Source organism: Linepithema humile, chromosome 2 (assembly GCF_040581485.1).
Source record: "Linepithema humile isolate Giens D197 chromosome 2, Lhum_UNIL_v1.0, whole genome shotgun sequence".
NCBI lineage: Eukaryota > Metazoa > Arthropoda > Insecta > Hymenoptera > Formicidae > Linepithema > Linepithema humile.
The window spans coordinates 9,194,144-9,214,178 of record NC_090129.1 but is presented as its reverse complement, the minus strand read 5'-3'; the positions used below and the strand labels follow the sequence as shown (position 1 = coordinate 9,214,178).

Genomic DNA, 20,035 nt, shown 5'->3' with positions numbered 1-20,035 from the left:
CTCTAAAGTATTGGTTTCATGCTAATTAATCTTGGTGTATAAACAGTATTATTTTTTTCTGATAATATTTGATCTATATTTTTCTCCAAACAATTCTGATTTTTTAGGAAAAATAATTAAAATGCATAATTATATTTAAAATTGTATTGTAGCGTGACATTTAAAATGTTATATGTATATTAAAGTATTAAACTTTTTTATATAAACTAAAACGATTATTGATATAAAAATTCTTCCAGGAAATTGGAATGAAAAATCTGCTATATAAAAATATTCAATTATAAACGCACTAAGTGCAGCAATATTTTCTATGAAAAAATAAAATAGTTCCTCTTAATCCTAGAATTTCTCTTCGAGTTATTCTTTTTTTTTTTTTTAATGTTGGTAGAAAATATTTCCAAGTTATGCGTAATGCGCTGTGTGCGTCTTGTATTGTTAAACAGACGCATTACGCAAAATACGGCGCATAAATTTAAATTGAGATCTATCTCGAGTTTTAACAGGTATGAGCGCGTTTCGCCTCGGAAAATCTGCGGAATCACGTGTGCGAACGCGTAACGTAGCTTAAGATTTTAATTCAGTTTCAGCACGTATAATTATGCGCGCGGCAAGAAGCTCCTTTTCTTCGAGCTCGGCCGTATTCGAGATCTTAAGCCGCTTAGTTAGCTGTAAAATAGCGAGGCTGCCGCCCGGAGGAACAAAGAAAATACGGATTATACGGGAACATTCGACGTTCACGAGACTCTGCCATTTACCTTGCCAAAAGGGTTATTAAAACCAATATAATTGCGAGTATAATTACGCGAAAATTCACGTAGTTTTCGTTAGAGCCGAAACCAACGTGAATGCACACGCGAAACTTTGTCGTCGGCGAAATATTCGCGGAATACGGTTTTGATGACGCGTGTCACTCCCGACATTTTTACTGATGCACGCGGTCTTTAAAAATAAAATCTATTCTAGCGTAATGCTGTTTCAGTAGAAAGGAATGAAGAAGATTAACAGAAACGACACGGCAATTTCAGTCAAAGCTTTAGCCGGAGACACATCCTGCAACGACAGCTAAATGATAAAGGCGGACGTTGATACTATATTCACAAAGCGATGAAATGATAAAAAGCTCCGTTAATCATGCTTTAACTTTTCATTGTAACTCATCTCGATCTCGTAATTTTATGGAATTCTCCGATACTTCTCTTATTTCAAGCTTTCATATTGCATCCCGCTCGATTGACAAAATTCATTAGCAAAATTTATTTTGGAATATATTTTAGAATTACGAAAGAATCAATAGTAGAGATATAAATTATTTAACAAATTCGAAGGAGCAAATTTTGATCGCTACGCATATTTCTCTTCTTAAACCATTTCTTCCTCTTTCATTTCTTAGAACAATTTTTTTTCTACCAAAAATTTGAGGCAAACATAATATATTACATCTAGAATATCTTTGTCGAAGAAGGTTTTGAGAAAAGATATAAGACTACCGTCCTGGTTGTCAGTTTTCCATTAGTAAACGTTTTATACACGTTTGATGATGAGCGAAGGAAAAGGAGGTGGAGAGAGAGAGAAACGAGCACTTAAACTGATCAACTATTAATCTGTGCGTGGATTAGCCGTGGATAATTTATGTACATTAAAGCCACTAAATACTGTTGAGCGCAGCTGCCATATAAACGATGGCATATGTCAGTCAGTTGTAAGACAGACACACAGACTTAAGACAGAACTGCTCGGTTATGCACGTACGCGCGTATGTTCCTACGTATGTAAAGCGTTTGGGGTGATTTAATGCCCGCTGAACTCTACATGGTGAAAGATATTTTACTTAGGAAGAGCAAAAAGGATCAACGCGCATACATCACTATAATAAATTCATACCGGCGAATCGCGCTGCGCGCGGCCGGCGATATTTCTCGTTATCGCCAGTTTTACGTTATTTTGTTATCGAATGAGGTGCATTATACCGTGAATGATTTATGAACTTATGGTTTATTAAATCATTTTCGATTTCATCCGTTGATCGAACACACAGCTGTACGATGAGACGGGGATAAAAAAAAAAAAAAACAGGTGAAAAATATCTAATTGAGAATTCGAATATAATAACGACATTATTTTTACTCGCATTATCGGTTTATCCGTTTTCTTATGAAATCTGTGAACTAATTGCGTGATAACCCACGCTGTTATATTCACGGTATCACGGCGAGTTTTATAACTCACAATGTTTGAAGCTAATACAGGTCTTGGAATTCTTTTTTTACAACAATCTGAAAGAGCTGTCAAAACTTGGTTGTAGCGCTTAAGAAGTTAACGCGTGCATACGAAATTGACTTACGCTCAGCCATCCGCTCGAGTCGTCCCTCTCGAGTCTTTATGAAACCTTGTTTTCTTTTATAGTGCGCGATGCCGGGATATTAAACGACAATATGAAACAACGATCTCACCGCGCGCTCCGAATGCGCGGACGTTTCCTCCTACGCCCCGATTTATGCTCTCTCGTAAACAAAGCGCGCCCCTAAGCTGATTTAACGTCGATCCGCGCATACCGGTGTGTCAGTATCAGTTATGTGCCAGAGTGCGGTGAACTCCGTGACACAGAAATTAACTCTAGTGCCCGCCCGGTCCAGAGACTCTAGAGATTCGGAAGACGCATTCCCTATTTCGGCCATAGATAATTGTGATTCGATACATAGAGAACAACGCCGAGAAATTGCACGTTCAAACTTCGAGATTAAGGAGGGAATACGTGTTTAACAGGAGGGAATTACTCCCTAAGTGTATAATAAGAAAAATTACAAACGACTGCAATAATCCTTTTGCAAACTTATAAAGTGTAAAGTTTTTCGTGCAAACTGGTAAAATAATGATAAAACTACAAATTCAGGTAAAACGGGAGAGGAAATATTAATGATTAGAAAAATATTTCAAATAAAAAGAATTAAATTTCCATCAAAAAATTATTTAACAAATCTGAACTTAAGTGTCACGCACAATGAAGTGCCACGAATAACATTTTGAGAAGAGTTGCAACGGTATGTACAGAGTTGACGTATCATTTCGAGTATCTATCGGGAGCTACAGAATTGTTGTTGAAAAATCAAGTAGAAATAGTTTATTTCCGCGAAATATTACGCCAGCTTCACACATTAGAGCGCCAGTGGATTATGGTAGATGACATGCGGGAAATGTATGTAGCAGATACTCACACTTTATGTCCAAGTTCAGTTGATTGCTCTCGCTATCGCCCTCTTGATTGTAGCCGATGCACGTGTAAATCCCAGCTCTACTGCGAGTGACGCTTTGCAGCACCAGGCTCTGATTACTTATTATCGTTCCGGTCGCCGGATTGTGATACAGCGGATTGCCCTGCGAATGCAAAATCAAATGAGGCCATGTTGTGTTTACTTAGGCTACCGTGAATAAACTTGCGAACATGAACGCAGCGTACAAGTAGTAGACCATTTTAAACTTACAGCGAATCTTTGTTAAACACAAATATTTGTTGTCGACGAAATATTTGAAAGAATTCATTGGAATCTTGTAGCAAAATAAATATTTCTTTCCTTCATGATTAAAAGAAAATGTAATAATATAAAATTTAAATTGAGCGTAAAAGCGAAAAGAAATAATAAATGAAAGACAAATAAATAAATGTATGTAACAGCTACAAAATGTGGATAGATTAATATTACGCATTTTTTTGCGCGTGATATTAATGTTGCAAAAAATGCGAATACAGTTTTAGCGCTTTTTCTCGCACATGCGATAATAAATCCCGCGTGAAAAATTCGCGACGAAGAGCGCTGACAGTTTTTCGATCTCTCGCGTTCCCTCGCCGCACATGCGACTTTCGAGACATTCAAAAGCGGCTTTGAGTTTTCGCGAAACAAATTTCGAGTCTTCGAATCGAGGGAATTGATTGGGATTTTCGTTTTTCGCGCATATACGATGTTCCTTCGCAATAAGAGCCACGAAATTGGCTCGAACGGATATCAAAGCTCGAGAAGCCAATACTTCACTGAAACTGAGGGAACTTTAATATTATAATATTTATTAATATCAAATATTAATGTATGTATATTTTTTACAAAATTAAAATGTCCTCTATCTTTGATTTATTTTGTAACTATCAAAGATAAAGGTGAAAATATTTCTAAAATTTTAAGCAGACTTTAACGACATTATTATTTGCATCTTAATTTTAATTTGCTTTGCATCTTAAATTTAATTTTCAGCAAATTTTGATGGCAAAGTGAAAATTAATTTGTTATAATAGCGATATATTTTGCAAATTTAGCACAATTATTTGCAGTAAATAAAATTAGCATCCGCAACAAATCTCTTTGCTATTCATATAATAGCTAACACGTTTTGCTATAACAGCGTAAAATTTGGTGTGCCAGCAAATTCTTTTTTTTTCGGTCGTATAACAGCGATAAACACTATGCTTTGTTTTGTAGGATTAAAAATAAATGCAATTACTTCTCAATCGTTGATGGTGTGACAGAGAATATACTGATTTATATCTGCGATATAAATCGAACTACATCATACTACACCATCAGTTCTAAATCAATCGCGCGTAGTTTTATTATTGATAAAGCAAAGCGCTCACGGAAAACGAATGAAAGGATTAAAAAACGGGCATTGACGGATCGCATTTTTATTAATAGCTGATAAAGTGCCAGTTTATATCAGCTGGCCGAATTTGCGCTGCGATTTTCAATCCATATCAATCATGCGAATCATTATAATACTGAGGAAAAACATTGCATATTCGAGCAGCTTAGAATAAATTCAATCACGTGATTCCGATAAATTATTATTCATGGAAATTTCGATATTCGCGTTGCAATTCACGCTAGGAATTTCATATCAAACATACAGGCTATCCTAATATTGGTAAGGGGAAATCATTTTTATGCGCGCAATATAAAAATGATTTATATATATTATACAATTTCATGTATGTTAAACCATATTGCGTCCGGTTTTTTTTATCAGATTAAAAAATTAAAGCTTCAGTTTTTTTAATAAAAATACAAAAGAAATTAGTATCTAATAATTAAATTATGCATACTAGATATTGTAAAACGGAATAAGAAATTATTTTTTTATATCAAATTGGAAGTCACGTATCCTAGTTTTAAGATCAGAAAAATACATATTGACCCGATTTTTCTCAAAATGAAATGTTCAGATCGTGAGAAAATTTCTAAAACCGGGCTCTCTATGGGTTAATTACTATCTCGGGAAAGTCCGCTTTATATGCGCTCTGCGTAGCGTCTCGGCGATACGAATCCGAGATCAAACGCGCGAGTTTTCGGACGGAAGTTGCTGTGTCGCAGGTGCGCGCTATCGTTCCCTTATCTCGACGCGATTAAGCTTCGTCGGCTTATATTATCGATTTCTGAACCGGATTCGTTATCTATGTCCTGTACCGTGCGCGCGGGGTGTGGACTTACGTTATGGCGCCAGGTAACCTTGTAAACCCAGGGATTGGACTTGATGTTGCACTCGAAGTAAACGTCGATACCCTCCCGAATAGCACTCGAATTCAAATTGCTGCCAAGCTCGAGGGAAACCACAGGCGCGTCTGAAAACAGAATCGACACATCAAAGTTGTAGGCGAAATGTGCCAATATGAGGAGCCGCTTTAATTACAGTAATTAACGCTTTAGTACCGCGCAGTAGAATAAAGAACAAAAGTCGTGAAAAGAGTCGGATAAAAAAATAAAAATCGAAACTTCTTTTAGCACATTTCGATACAAAATTGACTTACTTTAACAATTATTATTTTATTGAAATAATCATATTTGCAGATCACACAGAATTTTTTATGTCATTTCAAAAGTCCTTGCGTTTAGTATTTTTTAATATTCACAATTTATTGTAAATTTATAAAAATAAATTATAATAATAATTTGCTTCGTAATTATTAATTGTTTACAATTATTTACAAAAATCTTCGAATTTTGTAGCGCGACTTTTAGTGGCGGTGTGCTTTTACCCGTCGGTTATCGTTGTAAATAAATGGTCAACCGCATCGAACGCCAACGCATTTTCCCATTGAGAGAGCGTCGTCCGGCGTCCGTTCCGCGGTATTATCTTCCGGAAAAAAAAATCGCGCGCGACTGTATCGAGCATTACTTACGATTTCTTTCGCAGCAATGCCGCGCGAATCCGATAATTCCACCGTTTCGTCGATTCGCGTTCGCAATAAACGAGTAAATTTCCTCACCATTTCCCAGCTCCGCCCGTCGTGGAATTACTGGCGGACGCAACTAATGGAAAAAACCGTGGAAAGACGAGAAAATGGGGCTGCCAAGGTAGTCGAAGTAGTGGAAACGCGGTGCGAAATCGGACTGAATCTTCAGTCCGGCGCGGTGGATCGGCATGTGCCATTAATTTCCACGCGGAGCTTTCTCTTTCTCTCTCGTTCGGATTGGTTAGAGAAAAACTTTTATATTGGACACTAAAATCACGGCGTTAATCCCCGACTCGCTGCAGCGTCGGGCGACTCGTCCTGCAACTTTACGTATTAATGCCGCTGGAAAGTTGTATCCGGAGTGCAATTTGAACTACGATGCAGCATCGACATTTGCCAACGACACGGCCGTTAGATTCGCACGCCGATCTGCTCCGAGTGTTGATAAATTTCAAACAATTACGATACAACACCGAGAAAAATGTCGAAGATACTAATATTTTAAATTGTGTTGCGTCGAGCCGAAGAAAATTGACATGCTTCACACCGAAGGAAGTAATGTGCTCTTATTAATCTATGTTGATAAAAAAAAGGTCCAATCGTTAAAAAAAATCAATTACTACCTTTGACAATCATCTTTAAAATAAAATGAATCTGCTTCTAACAGTAAATATCGTTTTACGTGAACGATCTCGATGATAGCAACGAAAAAGTAAAGTACAAAGAGTGATTTGGAGAAGTAAACTCCCGATTGATATTTTAATGTTGACTTTGCAGCACATATGTACGATATGCATGCGCAACGTGCTTGTAAAAATATTACATTGATGGAAGTTTCTACTGCGCGACAACGCGCGATCGCATACGCGAAATTGCGGGACACCCCGGTGCGTTTCTGTGAAAACACTCACGATATATATTGAGCTTCCATTGGTCCTCCATCTCTGAGCCCGGAATATTTGGCACGCTGGCGCGACAGTAGAGAAACTTTCCGGCATCTTCGATACTCGGCACGAATGTGAGGATGCTGGTTGTTGTGTTGCTGTCGGTGCTCGTCTGCCGGCACAGGATTTCATGAATTTAAAACAGTTTACCAAACAATTTAATAATCGCAATATGCATATACACCGCCGTATCAAATCACCGCCGTGACAAATTGAATTCGAAGCTTCTAAGACGCCAATGATTATGCACCAAGTTTGGCATTGCATTCATATCAATCGGATCTTCGACATTAATAAAATTAAGTTTTTCCGCAATTTTTTGCATTCTCATTCTCCAAACAATTGGAGTATCAAATCTAAATATTCGAAAAAGAATTGAATCAAAATTTAAATAATAAACACTTGTTTGGAGAGTTTTCAACGTAATTCATGTAATTTGCTAGTGTATTAAATTGTCGACAATCTATTTTGAATCGTACCATCTCTCGTGCATTTCGCAGTATCGTGTTTCCTTTAGACCACGCGATCGTCGGACTCGGTTTGGCTCCGACAACCTCGCAACCTATATCGTAACTCCTGTTGGCGCTAAATGGACGGTTTTCTCCTTGAATCCGGACCCAGAGCGGTTTCACTGTAAAAGAGTGTATCACACTTGGATTTAAGCATCTATCGATTCGTGCGCGCGATCGCGAAGTTAATAGAAATTTCTCCAATAAAAGTTCAATTCATGCTTTTTCTCTCAATAAATTGTAATAATTAATACGCTCTCTTTCTCTGCGCGATCTTCAATTGCCAATACAAAAAGTGGATTAAATTATTAATAATAATTAAAAAAGAAATTTTAAAAGCTGGATAATTTTACCATTTCATTTTATAATATAATAAATTAATAAAATGTACTCTTTTAAAATTATTTGTATTATAATATTTACTCTAGCAAACAGATAATGTATTAATAATGCACTGTTGTGGTTTATAAATGATTCAGTTGTACGTCAATTATCAATACAAATAATGATACACATGTTTGCCATTTGTGACTTTTCGTGCCTAATATTTTATTAAAAAAACAAATAAAGTAAATGTTATTAATCTTTCACTTATTTGTAAAAATTGCTTTATATCGAATTGCAGAATATTCACGCGCAAAAAAGCCAGCGATATTTTATTTTCCTGCGAAAATTGAAGATATAAAAAAATCTTTCATCAATCATAACGCAGGATCCCTTATAATTACTTACAATACATATCGAGTGACACCGAACTCGATATCGGTGCCACCATATTGTTGTTTGAAGCCTGGCAGGTCAGAACCGCATGCAAATGTTCGCGGCCTAACTTTTCCAATCGCAGCACATTGCGGACCCTTTTAGTACCCACGGTCTCGTAGCTGTCGTCCAGTAGAGCATTCTCCTGCCACCATGTCACTCGTGGTTGCGGTCGCCCTGAAGAAACATAAAGGTCCAGAGTGGCGAATATGCGTCGATGCTACGTTGCACTAATAGCATCCGCTCGGCATATAATCGCATCTCGACTTAACGACACTTTGTTATACGAACGGTCGATTAAATATAAAGTTGAAATATATAATAGAAAGTTACAATTCTGTCTAAAAGAGCAATCATAATATACAATTTCAAAGCTTTCATAAAAAATTACTTACACTTTTTCCAAAAATTATTTCTTTTAAAAAACGTCTCTATTTTTTTACATTATTACCAAAAGAATTTAGCCAGAATTTTCAAATGTAAGATCTTTAGAGATATTTATGACACTATACATATTTTCTTCTACTTAATGCGAAATTGTTGCCAAAAATCTATTTTCTATTTTTCTAAATTTCAGTTTCTTCTAAAACATTAGATTTTTTCGGTCACAAAAAAGTAATTCATCCTGCAACAGCTTTGTGACCTTCTATCGATGCAGGAAATTAACTGATAAAATATTTTCACGAAATTTCCGGTTTCACTCTCTAAAAAAAAAAAAAAAATAACTTACTTTATTTTCTACTGTTCGAACTTTAAAACGCGTGACTATGAATAATGTGCACGGCTGAAATATCAAAGAAATCGAGCCGCATTTGTTTCGCGTAACGTGGAACTCAAGTGGTGCAAGTCGAGGCAACGCCTGAGCGTTATAGGAGGCGAATGCACCGGGAGTGCATCGACGCGTCATGCACTTACCACCAGCGGCGACACACGTGATATTGATAGACGCTCCCTCGCTGTACGGGCCAAGGATGTAATGGGGAATATGAACGCCGTCTTCGAGCAATATGATAAGCTGCTCCGGCGGTACTGTAATAATTTTCACAATAAGAAGCTCTACGCTCCTCCTTTTATACGGAGTGTCTGGGAGCGCAAACAACGAGGGTTTGGGGATGACTCAATTTGCCCAACAATGTATCAATTCTATTGTGTCACCTAAGAAGACGAGACGCTTTGCGGCTACTATCACGACGATGCTAATCAATCTCCATTTAATGCAAGACGTGTAAGAAGGTTCGCGACGGTAAGCAAGAACCTATTCAAAATGCTCTTAAGTTGCTAAATTAAAATCTAGAAACAAAATTTCTGGTTGCACAATGTAACAATATTAAATGAAAAATGTGAAATATTATTATGTAAGTGTACGTTGGCTGTTAAGATTGCAAGTATGCTGACGGCGTATAGATACGTCGCTAGTATGCAAAGTGTTAATGAAATCGAGAAAATAGCGGTAATTATTGTTATCAGTTTCGTTCTGATCTCATCGTCGTAATAGGATCATTTATCCTGCAAAAGAGTATTTACATAAAATTAGCACTTATGTCCGGCGTATATTTTAACGGTTTTTGCTACTAATACAAAAGTAAATTTTTGAATAATATTTTACATTAAATTAACAAAATATCGACAAAGATGTTCATGAAAATAGAGTTGCTAAAATATTGAAGAACTAAATAAAGTCAATAATATCTTTCATCATTTCTCTGTAAAGTAAAAACTTCTTTTACATAAAAAACAACTAAATATATGCATTTGTTTTCCGCAAATTCTGAAATTTGTACTTAACATTCTGTGCAACTAATAAGAGAAAAATATTAAATAAATATAAAAAGAGGAGCAGACAATAAAACAAATATGCAAAATGCTATTAATATTAATTTACCTTTTTTCATCTTTTTCATCAAATCGACAATAAATTTAAAAAAAGTTATATACTTAAAAATCAGCTGTTTTCTTAATAAAACATATTTGTCTTTTTTTTCAAACCATTAAGTCAAGTCTTTACGTGTTCAAATTTTCTTCAGCATTACTATGCAAGGAAAAATTTACGATATCACTAATAATGTTAATATCCGCGTCACTGCACAAGTGTCGACGCGAAGAGCGGCGCGCGGCCACCGAGGTGAATCAATTTGCACAGCGATGTATCAGCCTGCGTCGTCACGTACCGCCTTTACCATTAAGGCGGTGTTATTTCTAAGATAAAAAAAATAAATTTTAATGTATCGGTATACGACGTTTAGGATCTACTCGCTCGGTATTATCGGCACGGTCACGTAGCCGTTCTTACATTAAAGAAAATGTTACTCCAATGCGATGCAAAAAAAGAATTAAATACAGTTGGTGTACCGTTTTGAACCCGTGGGTTAGTTCGAATAGCTGCAATAGCGATCCGATAACGGTGTCGATTATATTAGAAACGGTATGGAAAGCGTAAATACCGAATTGATCAATGCAATTTGGGAGTGCAATTGCATACTCGAAACTGAATTTTCAGAAAATTTTCAATGTTATCAGGGCGAGTTATCTGTTCGAAAAGTTTCATCGTCAATTCGATTAAAAGTCATGAAAAAAAAAGATGTTAACTGATATACTTGTTTTTTCCATACTGCATATAAAATTTTTGGAAATTACTAACTTTTCGGTTTTTGAACAATCTGGAAATTATCATTTTGCTTTATTGTCGTTTCCCGCGTGTGTGATTTAATTCTTTCAGGACGAGCGCGGTTTAAAATCTATCTTTTAAAGTTTTGATACAGCGAGAAAATTTCCAAGTATTTATTTTTATAAAGATATAAGTACATTTTTTGCTTATAAAAATAGTTCATTATATCAATTTACACTAGTTCATTCAATTTTCACAATTATCGAGTTCAAAACGGAAGGCTTTATTAAAAACTGTTAAATACTTTCGAAAATAAAAACTTATAATACGTGTTCAAACAAACACGCCCGTCCTGAAAAAGTTAAAAAGAAACGTGCTCTCCTTATTATCGGGCGCATCTCGTATTCAGGTCAATGCGGAATATCGTTTAGGAACTTACTGATGACCGTTAGATTGACTTTGCTGTTGCGCGTTGGCGACTGCTTAAAGTCGACTCTGCATCTGTAAACAGCTGCGTCGTTCTCGCGAACATTTTTCAGGGTGAGTTTTGCGGGGTTTTCGGAGTGCTGAAAGTACGCGCGGTCCTCTAAATTCCGATCCTGCCAGTGACTCCCGTCGTCCAAGTTATTTTTCCCTCTCGTGTCGAAGCTGCAATTAGAAACAATTTAAATTAGATAAAAAATATATATCTTGTTTCACATTTTAGAAGTTCTTAATTTTTTCATGTATTATATTTATATATAATGTAATAAATATATATATAAAATAAATGATGTGTATATATAAAATATCCCGCGTACAACTGCTCATTAAGGAACAATCGGAAGTTTGTCCGTAAAAAACCATAAATAAGAAGACGCCAGTTCCCTTTTCTTTCAATACTCACTAATGCGCGTCATCATGTTTTCTCGGACAGACGGACGTATAGAGAGAAACTTTTATATTGCCCCTATTAAACTCTCACGAGACGGTCAATCGAGAAAAATGCCCCGACGTGGCGTAGTTACCGAAGAAAAGTACAGAGTCACGCAGGATTCTCGTAGCACTTTGCCCTCTAATATCGGCTCTTTTACGCCAGCGCGCTGCCCTCGCAGAATTTCTATCGGCGAGAGGCGAACAGAAACGAAGCTAACTGAATTTATGCGGCGTCGTTGCTACAAAGAAATTTTCCGAAGAAATTTGCGACGGATCGGGGGCTGTAATGAAATTCCTGGGCAACTTTTCAGAACTCATTATTGTGCTTCAGTGAAATTTTCGACGAAGCTTGGATCCGGAATATTTAACATTAAGAGGGTAATTTTTCTTCGAATATCGTTTATGCATTACCTCCTGCATACATTGTGTACATTTCATATACAGGATGTCGCAGATCTCAACTTTAATACCCGGCTTCTTTCGAATAAATTTTTATTATTTAAAACACGGGATCATCGATTTTCGTGTTATAAAAGTTGGCGATAAAACAACTTGCCGTAAATAAAGTTTTACAAAATGCAACTGATCCACGAAATCTTAAATCTATTTAAGATCAAGATAAATTTTATTTTGAAAAATTTTTACTCAAGAGAAATTGTTTGTACAAAAATCTAAATATACAGTATTTTTACAGAAAAATCAATTTACAAAATCGATCAAAGTATTATTAATATTAGACTACGAGAGTTTTGAAAACGTTAATGCAGTTAAAATAATTAATGTTAATTTATTCCTTTAGTTCTCCTGAATTAGATTCGCCGTGCAAGAAGATCCAAAGCGAATGCAATATATACTCAGGGCAATAATTAACCGCCGTAATTTCCTTATCTCCTTAAACGTACACGTTTCTAATGTGCAATACAGTCCTGGTGCGTTTCGTTGTAGTTTCTGGAACTCTGTCAGCGTTATTGTACCACGGCGTCAGTTATATGCGCGCTGTTATCATGGAACTTTTAAACGTGCTGGGTCGACATTGTCTGCATATCGGCGCCACATTTTCCTTGGAATTTTGAACAGTCGACGTTCATTTTGTGAACGCGCCAGAGTTTTACAATTCCTAATTTCTCGGCACGCAATTGAAAAAAAAACTCAACAATATAACGAAATATTGCAAATTAAATAATTTTACATTATAATTTTATAATAATATTATCTATTATATTATAACATTATTACGTATTATCCATATTAATGTTACATTAATATTTGATACTGTTAATATCAATGGTATTATTATTAATATTATTATTATTGCAAAATATATTAAAAGGAGAAAATAAAGTCGACAATTATAACCTTTTATAAATTTTGTTTACTATATCATGTTGGATTTAACAAATTGTTGCAAAAACAAATTTTTAAGAAATCTCAATTGTTTTTTTTTTTCTTAAATTAAATAACATTAATTCAAATTAATTAAAAAATAACATTAATAAATTATTCTGTATATTTCTGTTTTGACGAGAAAAAAGCTATATAACGAATCGACGGTTATAGATCAACGAACCGACAATCGGAATCGATTTCGCTCGCTGTAACAGCAGGTGTGACGAATGCTGTTCGCTCGCGTTGCACCTGCTTGGTGCATCTCGACAGCGGAGAGAGGTTTGCGGAGCGATATATGTACGGAGCAGTTTTCTGAAACCGGTCCTCGGAGGACGTTTGTACTTTTATATGACTCGCGCCGGTTTCGCCAAGGCAAGTCACATCGCCGGGCGTGTGAACGCGGCTCGTTCCGAACGATTTTCTACGTCTTCGAGTTTCCTAGTGCTTTTTACTAAACGTTCGAGCGGCAAATTACGCTAATGAAAAGGTGTCGCGACGTCGAGTGTCGCGATATCTTCGACAAAACGAGACACCCGACGCGTCTGCATAGCGTATATTCTATAATGAAGTGCACGTCATTATTGTCTTTATCTTCGATTTAAGCGTATCTTGCGCCGCGTTTAATCCATTCCGATTATTACACGGCATTTCTGCAGATATTGCCACTTGAAAGAAGCATCTTTATCGAATTTTAAGGACCAGTTACGGCGAGAGTAAAAGGAAGATCGGAAAAGCGGATTTCACGGATTAGCGTAGAGCCGTTAACAGCGACTTTATTGCCTATTTAACGCATCGAGTGTCGTGTTTATCGCGCCGTCGTTTATTTGCAGTTTGCGAATTTAATAAAGAATACAAATACAGGTAACAAATTCGCAGTTAATCGCGAATATTATTATTCCACGTTGCGGACATCGTTTACATACGCGTTTATCTCTTGCGGGGACATTTCAACAGTAGCGAATAGAGTAATCGTATGTTGGACATGCGAGCACAAAGGATTACTGCACTGCAAACAGATGAGAAATGCACATCACGCGCAGTACGCGTCGTGCTTTTGCATTTCCTTCACCATTGTCGCCATCGCTTTGACCGGGCCTTTGAACTATTATCGGTAATCTTCCTTAATTACTTGCCGAGAGAAAGTCGGCCGCAATCACTTCTGGAAGAGAACTTCGCGGAATGGGAATTTCGGCGAGCACTTTATAAGAACGTCTTAAAATCGCCGGAATTCCTCTCATTTGTGGAATTCTTTCTACATTCAATTCTTTCTTTACCTCAAAGAAACGTCAAGCAAATCTTTATCTGATTTTTCATCTGTCTAACGTCACTCAATTTTAATTAGTGCTTCGAAGTAGCCGGCATCCGAGATCAAGTTTGCAGAATTAATTCAAACATTCGCATAAAAATTGTAACTTCGAACGTCGTTCTGCAATTTTTTCGTCATCAAGTAGATCAAGTGGCAACCTTTGCTGCTAAGTCGGAGGACTAGACAAAGATAAATCAATTCGCGCGATGATCCGGGCGGGGCCCGTAAAAACCAAGTCGCCGCGGCGCGACGGAGCACTTCGTCACGGCTCGGAAGACTCTCAACTTGATAAAACCGCGAATGTGCTGGCGGGGGTAATGCGATAGACGCGGGGCTCTCTCTCTCTTCTGGTGTGCGAGCGCGCCAGAAGAAATAATACCCGTATATCCATAATTTCAACCCGCGATACCTTTAAGCCCCCCCCCCCCTTCTTGCTACAATTCATATATCAGAGTCCGCTGGAGGAAGCAGCGGCGTGCCGGCAAAAGGAAAGGAGGGAGACGCGTGTGGTGGAAGGCGGCGGGAAATAAAGAGCGCAGCAGCCAATTCGCTATATGGACCGTTCTAGAGAGAACGCTCAGACGAGGCGGATAGACGTATACTAACTGTGTCACGGGGCTGCGTCGTCGTGTTCCGCCGCTCGCAAGCGCGCGAAAAGATGGGATTCCTGGCTTCGTCTCGTTTCTATGCATAAACCGCGATATCAACTCCCGGAATAAGAGAATCAGGCGTGGGAGAAAGCTCGGCGGTGTGTGCGCGCGCGAGTGTGCGCTTTAATCCGGTTTTTCGCGCGACCGAAAAGCCGCCCCTCGATCCGAAAATAGCGAGATTAACCCTTTTCCCATTCTTTCGACCTCGCTGCTGTCAGATTTAAATTGGACTCAAGTGGCGCGGAACACTTAGATACATTTATTCGCTGCGTACACTGACTCGAGCCTCTCCCTCTCTCTGTCGTGCGCGCGCGAATTTATCGTCTTGCGCAACCGCACGCAGCGATTTAATCAAATAATACAATTTTGCGCTCCCCCTTCTTCGCTCTAATGTTAATTCTCCTGTGCGTGATTTTATGCAGACGCATCGATTGCGCGCATCGGTTGCCAAGCAACGAATACATTATCAAGATCGAGCGTTGGCGTATTACAACGAGATAATTTCGGCTATCTAGCATGCTTAATGCATTACTCTGCCATTTAGTTAATAACCGAACTAAAGCACTCGCGGCGCAACGAGCGGCGAACATTTTCGGAGGAAAATGCGTGCGCGCATCCGGCTCGCAAACTTGAAGCGCAATGCATAAATCCGCGCCGGCAAATATAATAAGCCGACAATCCGGGCGAAGTTAGCGGTACTGACGGGTAACACCGGCTGATTACATTGCGAGCCGTGTAATTTATAAATTAATTGTGTCAGTCATCGTAAAATACGCGTGCGTTAAGCGATTTCCCACGTCTGCGCTCGCGGGTGCACGCGGAAAAGCGGCGAAAGAGGAAAACGGGAGGGAGAGAAGAGAGAAAAGCTCGGCGAAGCGCGACGTGCGTGTATGCGGGCTTATGATGTGTGCGTATTACCGCGCGGAATACTCGCGTAAGTTAATCGCCGCGCGCTTTCGAGGCTTTCGAGTGCAGCGCGATTAAGCCGGCTCGAAAAACTCCCGAGACGCGCGAAATTCCGTGCATCGGATATTGCGCCGAATCGCGCCCAAGTTAGCGAAGAATAGTTCAGCGACACTCGAAATCCAAACCCGGTATCCGGCATCGCGGAAATGCGGTCGAATTTGCAGCCGGGTCGGCGCGAATTAATTAATCCTCCGCGGCGCGCGGCCGCGTACACGCTAATTTTTCCTTTGACGTATACCTCGGCAAACTAATATCGGGCCGTTGGCGAGAGAAGCCTTCGGCGAATTACAGATGTAAGACGCTTTTAACGGGAAAGTTTTTTCATTTCAACGAAAATAATCCCCTGTAATGTGCCAGTGGTTCTCAGAAAAGTTGGACACGATGGGGCGCGGGGTGTGCGGCGAATTTTGCATTCGCGCGCTTCAACATTTACGGGACGCGCGCTCCTATCGCGCTATTATTATTTCATCACTTTACTAGTTGAGCGAATTATATTGCGCGCCGCGCGCTTTCCAGCAACGAGCGTACTATCACGGAGGAATCTTTGAAAATGATTGAAGTTGCTTTCGGAAAATGTTGTAAGTCAAACGAGAGAGAGAGCGATGCATCATACGAATTTCAATTTAAATACCGTCATAGCGAGAGAGGGCTGATCTGAAACGCCGGCACAATGATAGTCCGCTTTTGCAATTAAATGCGAATTATAAAACACATCAGACTTTTTGAAAGTTGCGCAGAACGTCGAAACTGGAATAATAAATCGCCGCGGAGGGCCGATATGCAGAATATTTAATAAAAAAATATTACATATCGCGGAATAATTTTTGCACGTGTAAATAAAATTTCGATGGATCGCGTGTGTGGACCGAATGATTTAAAACCGTGCAGAATTGTTGTAATCGGAGAAACTTTAAGCATTTACAGACACATACGTGTAATAAATATTATAATAAAAATATCGGAACTGCGCGCAACAATATACATACATCGGATTTAAAATCAAATTGTAACAATCATGGAAAATTGCTGCAAATTATTATGATTTATTGGAATTATTGTTTAAAAATTTTCTTCCGCACGAAACGCCGCACGAGCGTGCCAGCCAGATCTAATTAGAGTAACTGCAAACACGACCTGATATCGGTATCATTAGCGACGATCACTTCGCCGAGGTCGTTTACATCGATCGCTTGATTGATGACCACGTTAAGAGCTGGCCAATTAACACTTCTTCCAGATGCAATTCGCTTTGATTTAATGAACGTCAGGAGGGCTCTAACTAGAACATCGGACGATTTTCCTGCAGTTCTGATATGTCACTTTCGCGGCGTGGAATGTAAATTATGCCTGTCTGTCTGTTTGAGAGGCATTTCCATTTGCGTGAATTAAGTTCAACGTGGAACAAACGGAAGAGTTCGTTTTCTCAGCTGACTCGGGCCGCGCATAATCAAGGCACCGCCTTAAGAAATTGATAAATCTCATTCCGAAACAATTACCGTTACAAATATCTCACGGCGAATGTGCAAATATTGTTTTTTTCCCGCTGTTTATCATCCTCTTTTCATAATGGAATTAATTGCTTATATTTGTTTAATTTTGTAATTCGACGAGGATTTATCCTGATGCGCACTAGACGCTCTATTAATCGATCTACAGATCATACATTTACAAATTGGAAAGTTATTAATCGTCGTAAATTGGAAATAATTTTCTAAAGAGCAATTAGTATCGTTTTTGGTTATTGCGCGAACAACTAAATTTAATGTTACAAGAGGATAATATTACACGTAAAATCGTATATACTACAATTTTATCACGCATAAATGAAAAGTAATACAATCTTATACCACAATTACTGTCCTCTGTATCTATTATAACGCACCTCGCCTATGTCCGTACAATTTCACATATATATATCACACACGACGTTATCATTCCACATACCATAAACGCTGCAATGCGATGTTAAATACGTGCGAGAGAATTATTATATTAGGTATCTTAATCCGCGTGAAGCATGCTAGGCGCAAGGCGAAAAAATATTTGCAAACTAAACACACACGGCCTTATTAATTATAGAGTTTAAAATCTACTTTGTCGGCGAAAATGTCGAGGCGCGGAGTACAAATTTTTGCGCTATCTTTTTGCGAGCGCGACACAGTTTTGTGTTTAATGCCATGCGTTAAGTTTTTGAAATAAATCAATATGACTGAGGGGAGAATTTAAAATTGGAAAACTTGAATCTTTCTCTATGCTAATATTTTAACCGAAGTTAGATATCAAAATACGAAATCTGCAAATAACTCACAGCATTAAACTCCGCTGCAATAATAATGAGTGCGCGCGGTTTCCATTTTGTGCTCGGAAAGCAAGATTGCATGCGGTTAACATAAAAAAAAAGAGAGAGAGAGAGAGAGAGAGAGAGAGGGAGGGAGGGAGAGAGAAAGAGATGGAGAAGAATTTACCTGTATATCGGCGCGTCCGCCTCCTCCTTGTACCAAATAACTAGGTGCAGCTTGTCCCCCGGGAGCGGCGGTTTCACGTCGCACGGTAGCTGAGCAATTCCGCCTGCCACTGTTTCCGCATCTGTCATTGTCACTGTAATGACAAAGTCGGGGTGGAGAGTCAGCCAAGATCATATAACCGGAAAAACGTGGTCGGAATGCACGCGATCCCGAGAAGCGCGGCTAATCTGCCGCCGTATTAATGGCTAGATTCGCACCCGGTGATTTCACTGCCGCGGTCCGCACGGCGGAGTTTAATCCACGACGACGACGACAACGTCGCGTTCTCGAGTTCACGGGATCATTCGAGCGCGCGCTTTCTAAGCCGAGGATCTCCTCGAAAGGTATCCTCGATATATCTCGCCAGACTGTATCTTCCGTTCGCGAATCACAAGGGAGCGTCCCAGAAGCGAACATCTCTTTTCGCTTCAAATCGGCATACATTCGTGGAGCGTGCAAAAATGTGAGAGACATATTTCTTTGTTTTGCTGATAAACGATTGGAAGAGATGAAACATCCTTTCAAAGTTTATCGGCTAAAGAATCTTTCCTTCGCAATAAAATCTGCATCATCTCACCGAAATATGCTTTCGACAAAATTTATTTTATTTCTGAAATAAAATTATATGCTAATAAAAAGCCAATATTTAAAGAAAAAAATATTTTTATTCAACTTTTTTATAAGCATATATTGATAGAATTTTCTCTTCTGCAAACTTTTTTATTATCGTAAACTGTGGGTTAAAATGCAAGAAACTATGATCAAAGAAATTAGAACAAAGAATAGTAAAAGAAGAAAAGTTTAAATTGAACTGTGACTTAATCACAGTTTGAAACTCAAATTTGAAACTCGATATTTAAATTTCGATAATCACTCGTGATTTGTCAAAATTTTAATTATCAGAAAATTAAAGTCACACATTTGCGATAATTTTATGTTGAAAAAGTCGCGCTTGTTATTTAAAACTTATACGATTTTAAACATAAAGTCAAGATATAAATTAATTGATATATATTGACATGTGATTGCAATTAATAATCGTAGCATTGATCATCACACTAATCATCAAACAAAAGACAAAGCGCAACTTCTGTCCAGCAGCATTGATTACAATAACAATGGGACAATAATTTCCATGGAAATGCAGTGCGCGTTTGAGGATTGAGAAAGATAATGCAATTAAGATCGTTAATCAAATGTAATTATACCAATTAATCATGATACTTTAATAGCAAAGCCAAGACGTGGTCTGAATATATAATTGTGACCAATAATTA

The 20,035-nt window shown here is 38.2% G+C and overlaps 1 protein-coding gene across 7 annotated transcripts in view; it reads right to left on the bottom strand.

Annotated features, from left to right (window-relative positions):
• LOC105680016 (neural cell adhesion molecule 2-like) overlaps window positions 1-20,035 on the bottom strand; it is a 252,842-nt gene that overhangs the window by 26,099 nt on the left and 206,708 nt on the right. For all 7 annotated transcript variants that reach the window (XR_001101931.2, XM_012380417.2, XM_012380414.2 and 4 more), the window contains 8 exons: window positions 18,720-18,852; window positions 11,471-11,679; window positions 9,342-9,455; window positions 8,400-8,603; window positions 7,638-7,789; window positions 7,126-7,270; window positions 5,472-5,602; window positions 3,213-3,372 (listed from right to left, as the gene is read on the bottom strand). Coding sequence is in view for 6 of the 7 variants with exons in the window: in XM_012380417.2 (XP_012235840.1) it covers window positions 3,213-3,372; window positions 5,472-5,602; window positions 7,126-7,270; window positions 7,638-7,789; window positions 8,400-8,603; window positions 9,342-9,455; window positions 11,471-11,679; window positions 18,720-18,852 (1,248 nt within the window). In the remaining variant the exon portion in view is untranslated. The remainder of the gene's footprint in view (window positions 1-3,212; window positions 3,373-5,471; window positions 5,603-7,125; window positions 7,271-7,637; window positions 7,790-8,399; window positions 8,604-9,341; window positions 9,456-11,470; window positions 11,680-18,719; window positions 18,853-20,035) is intronic.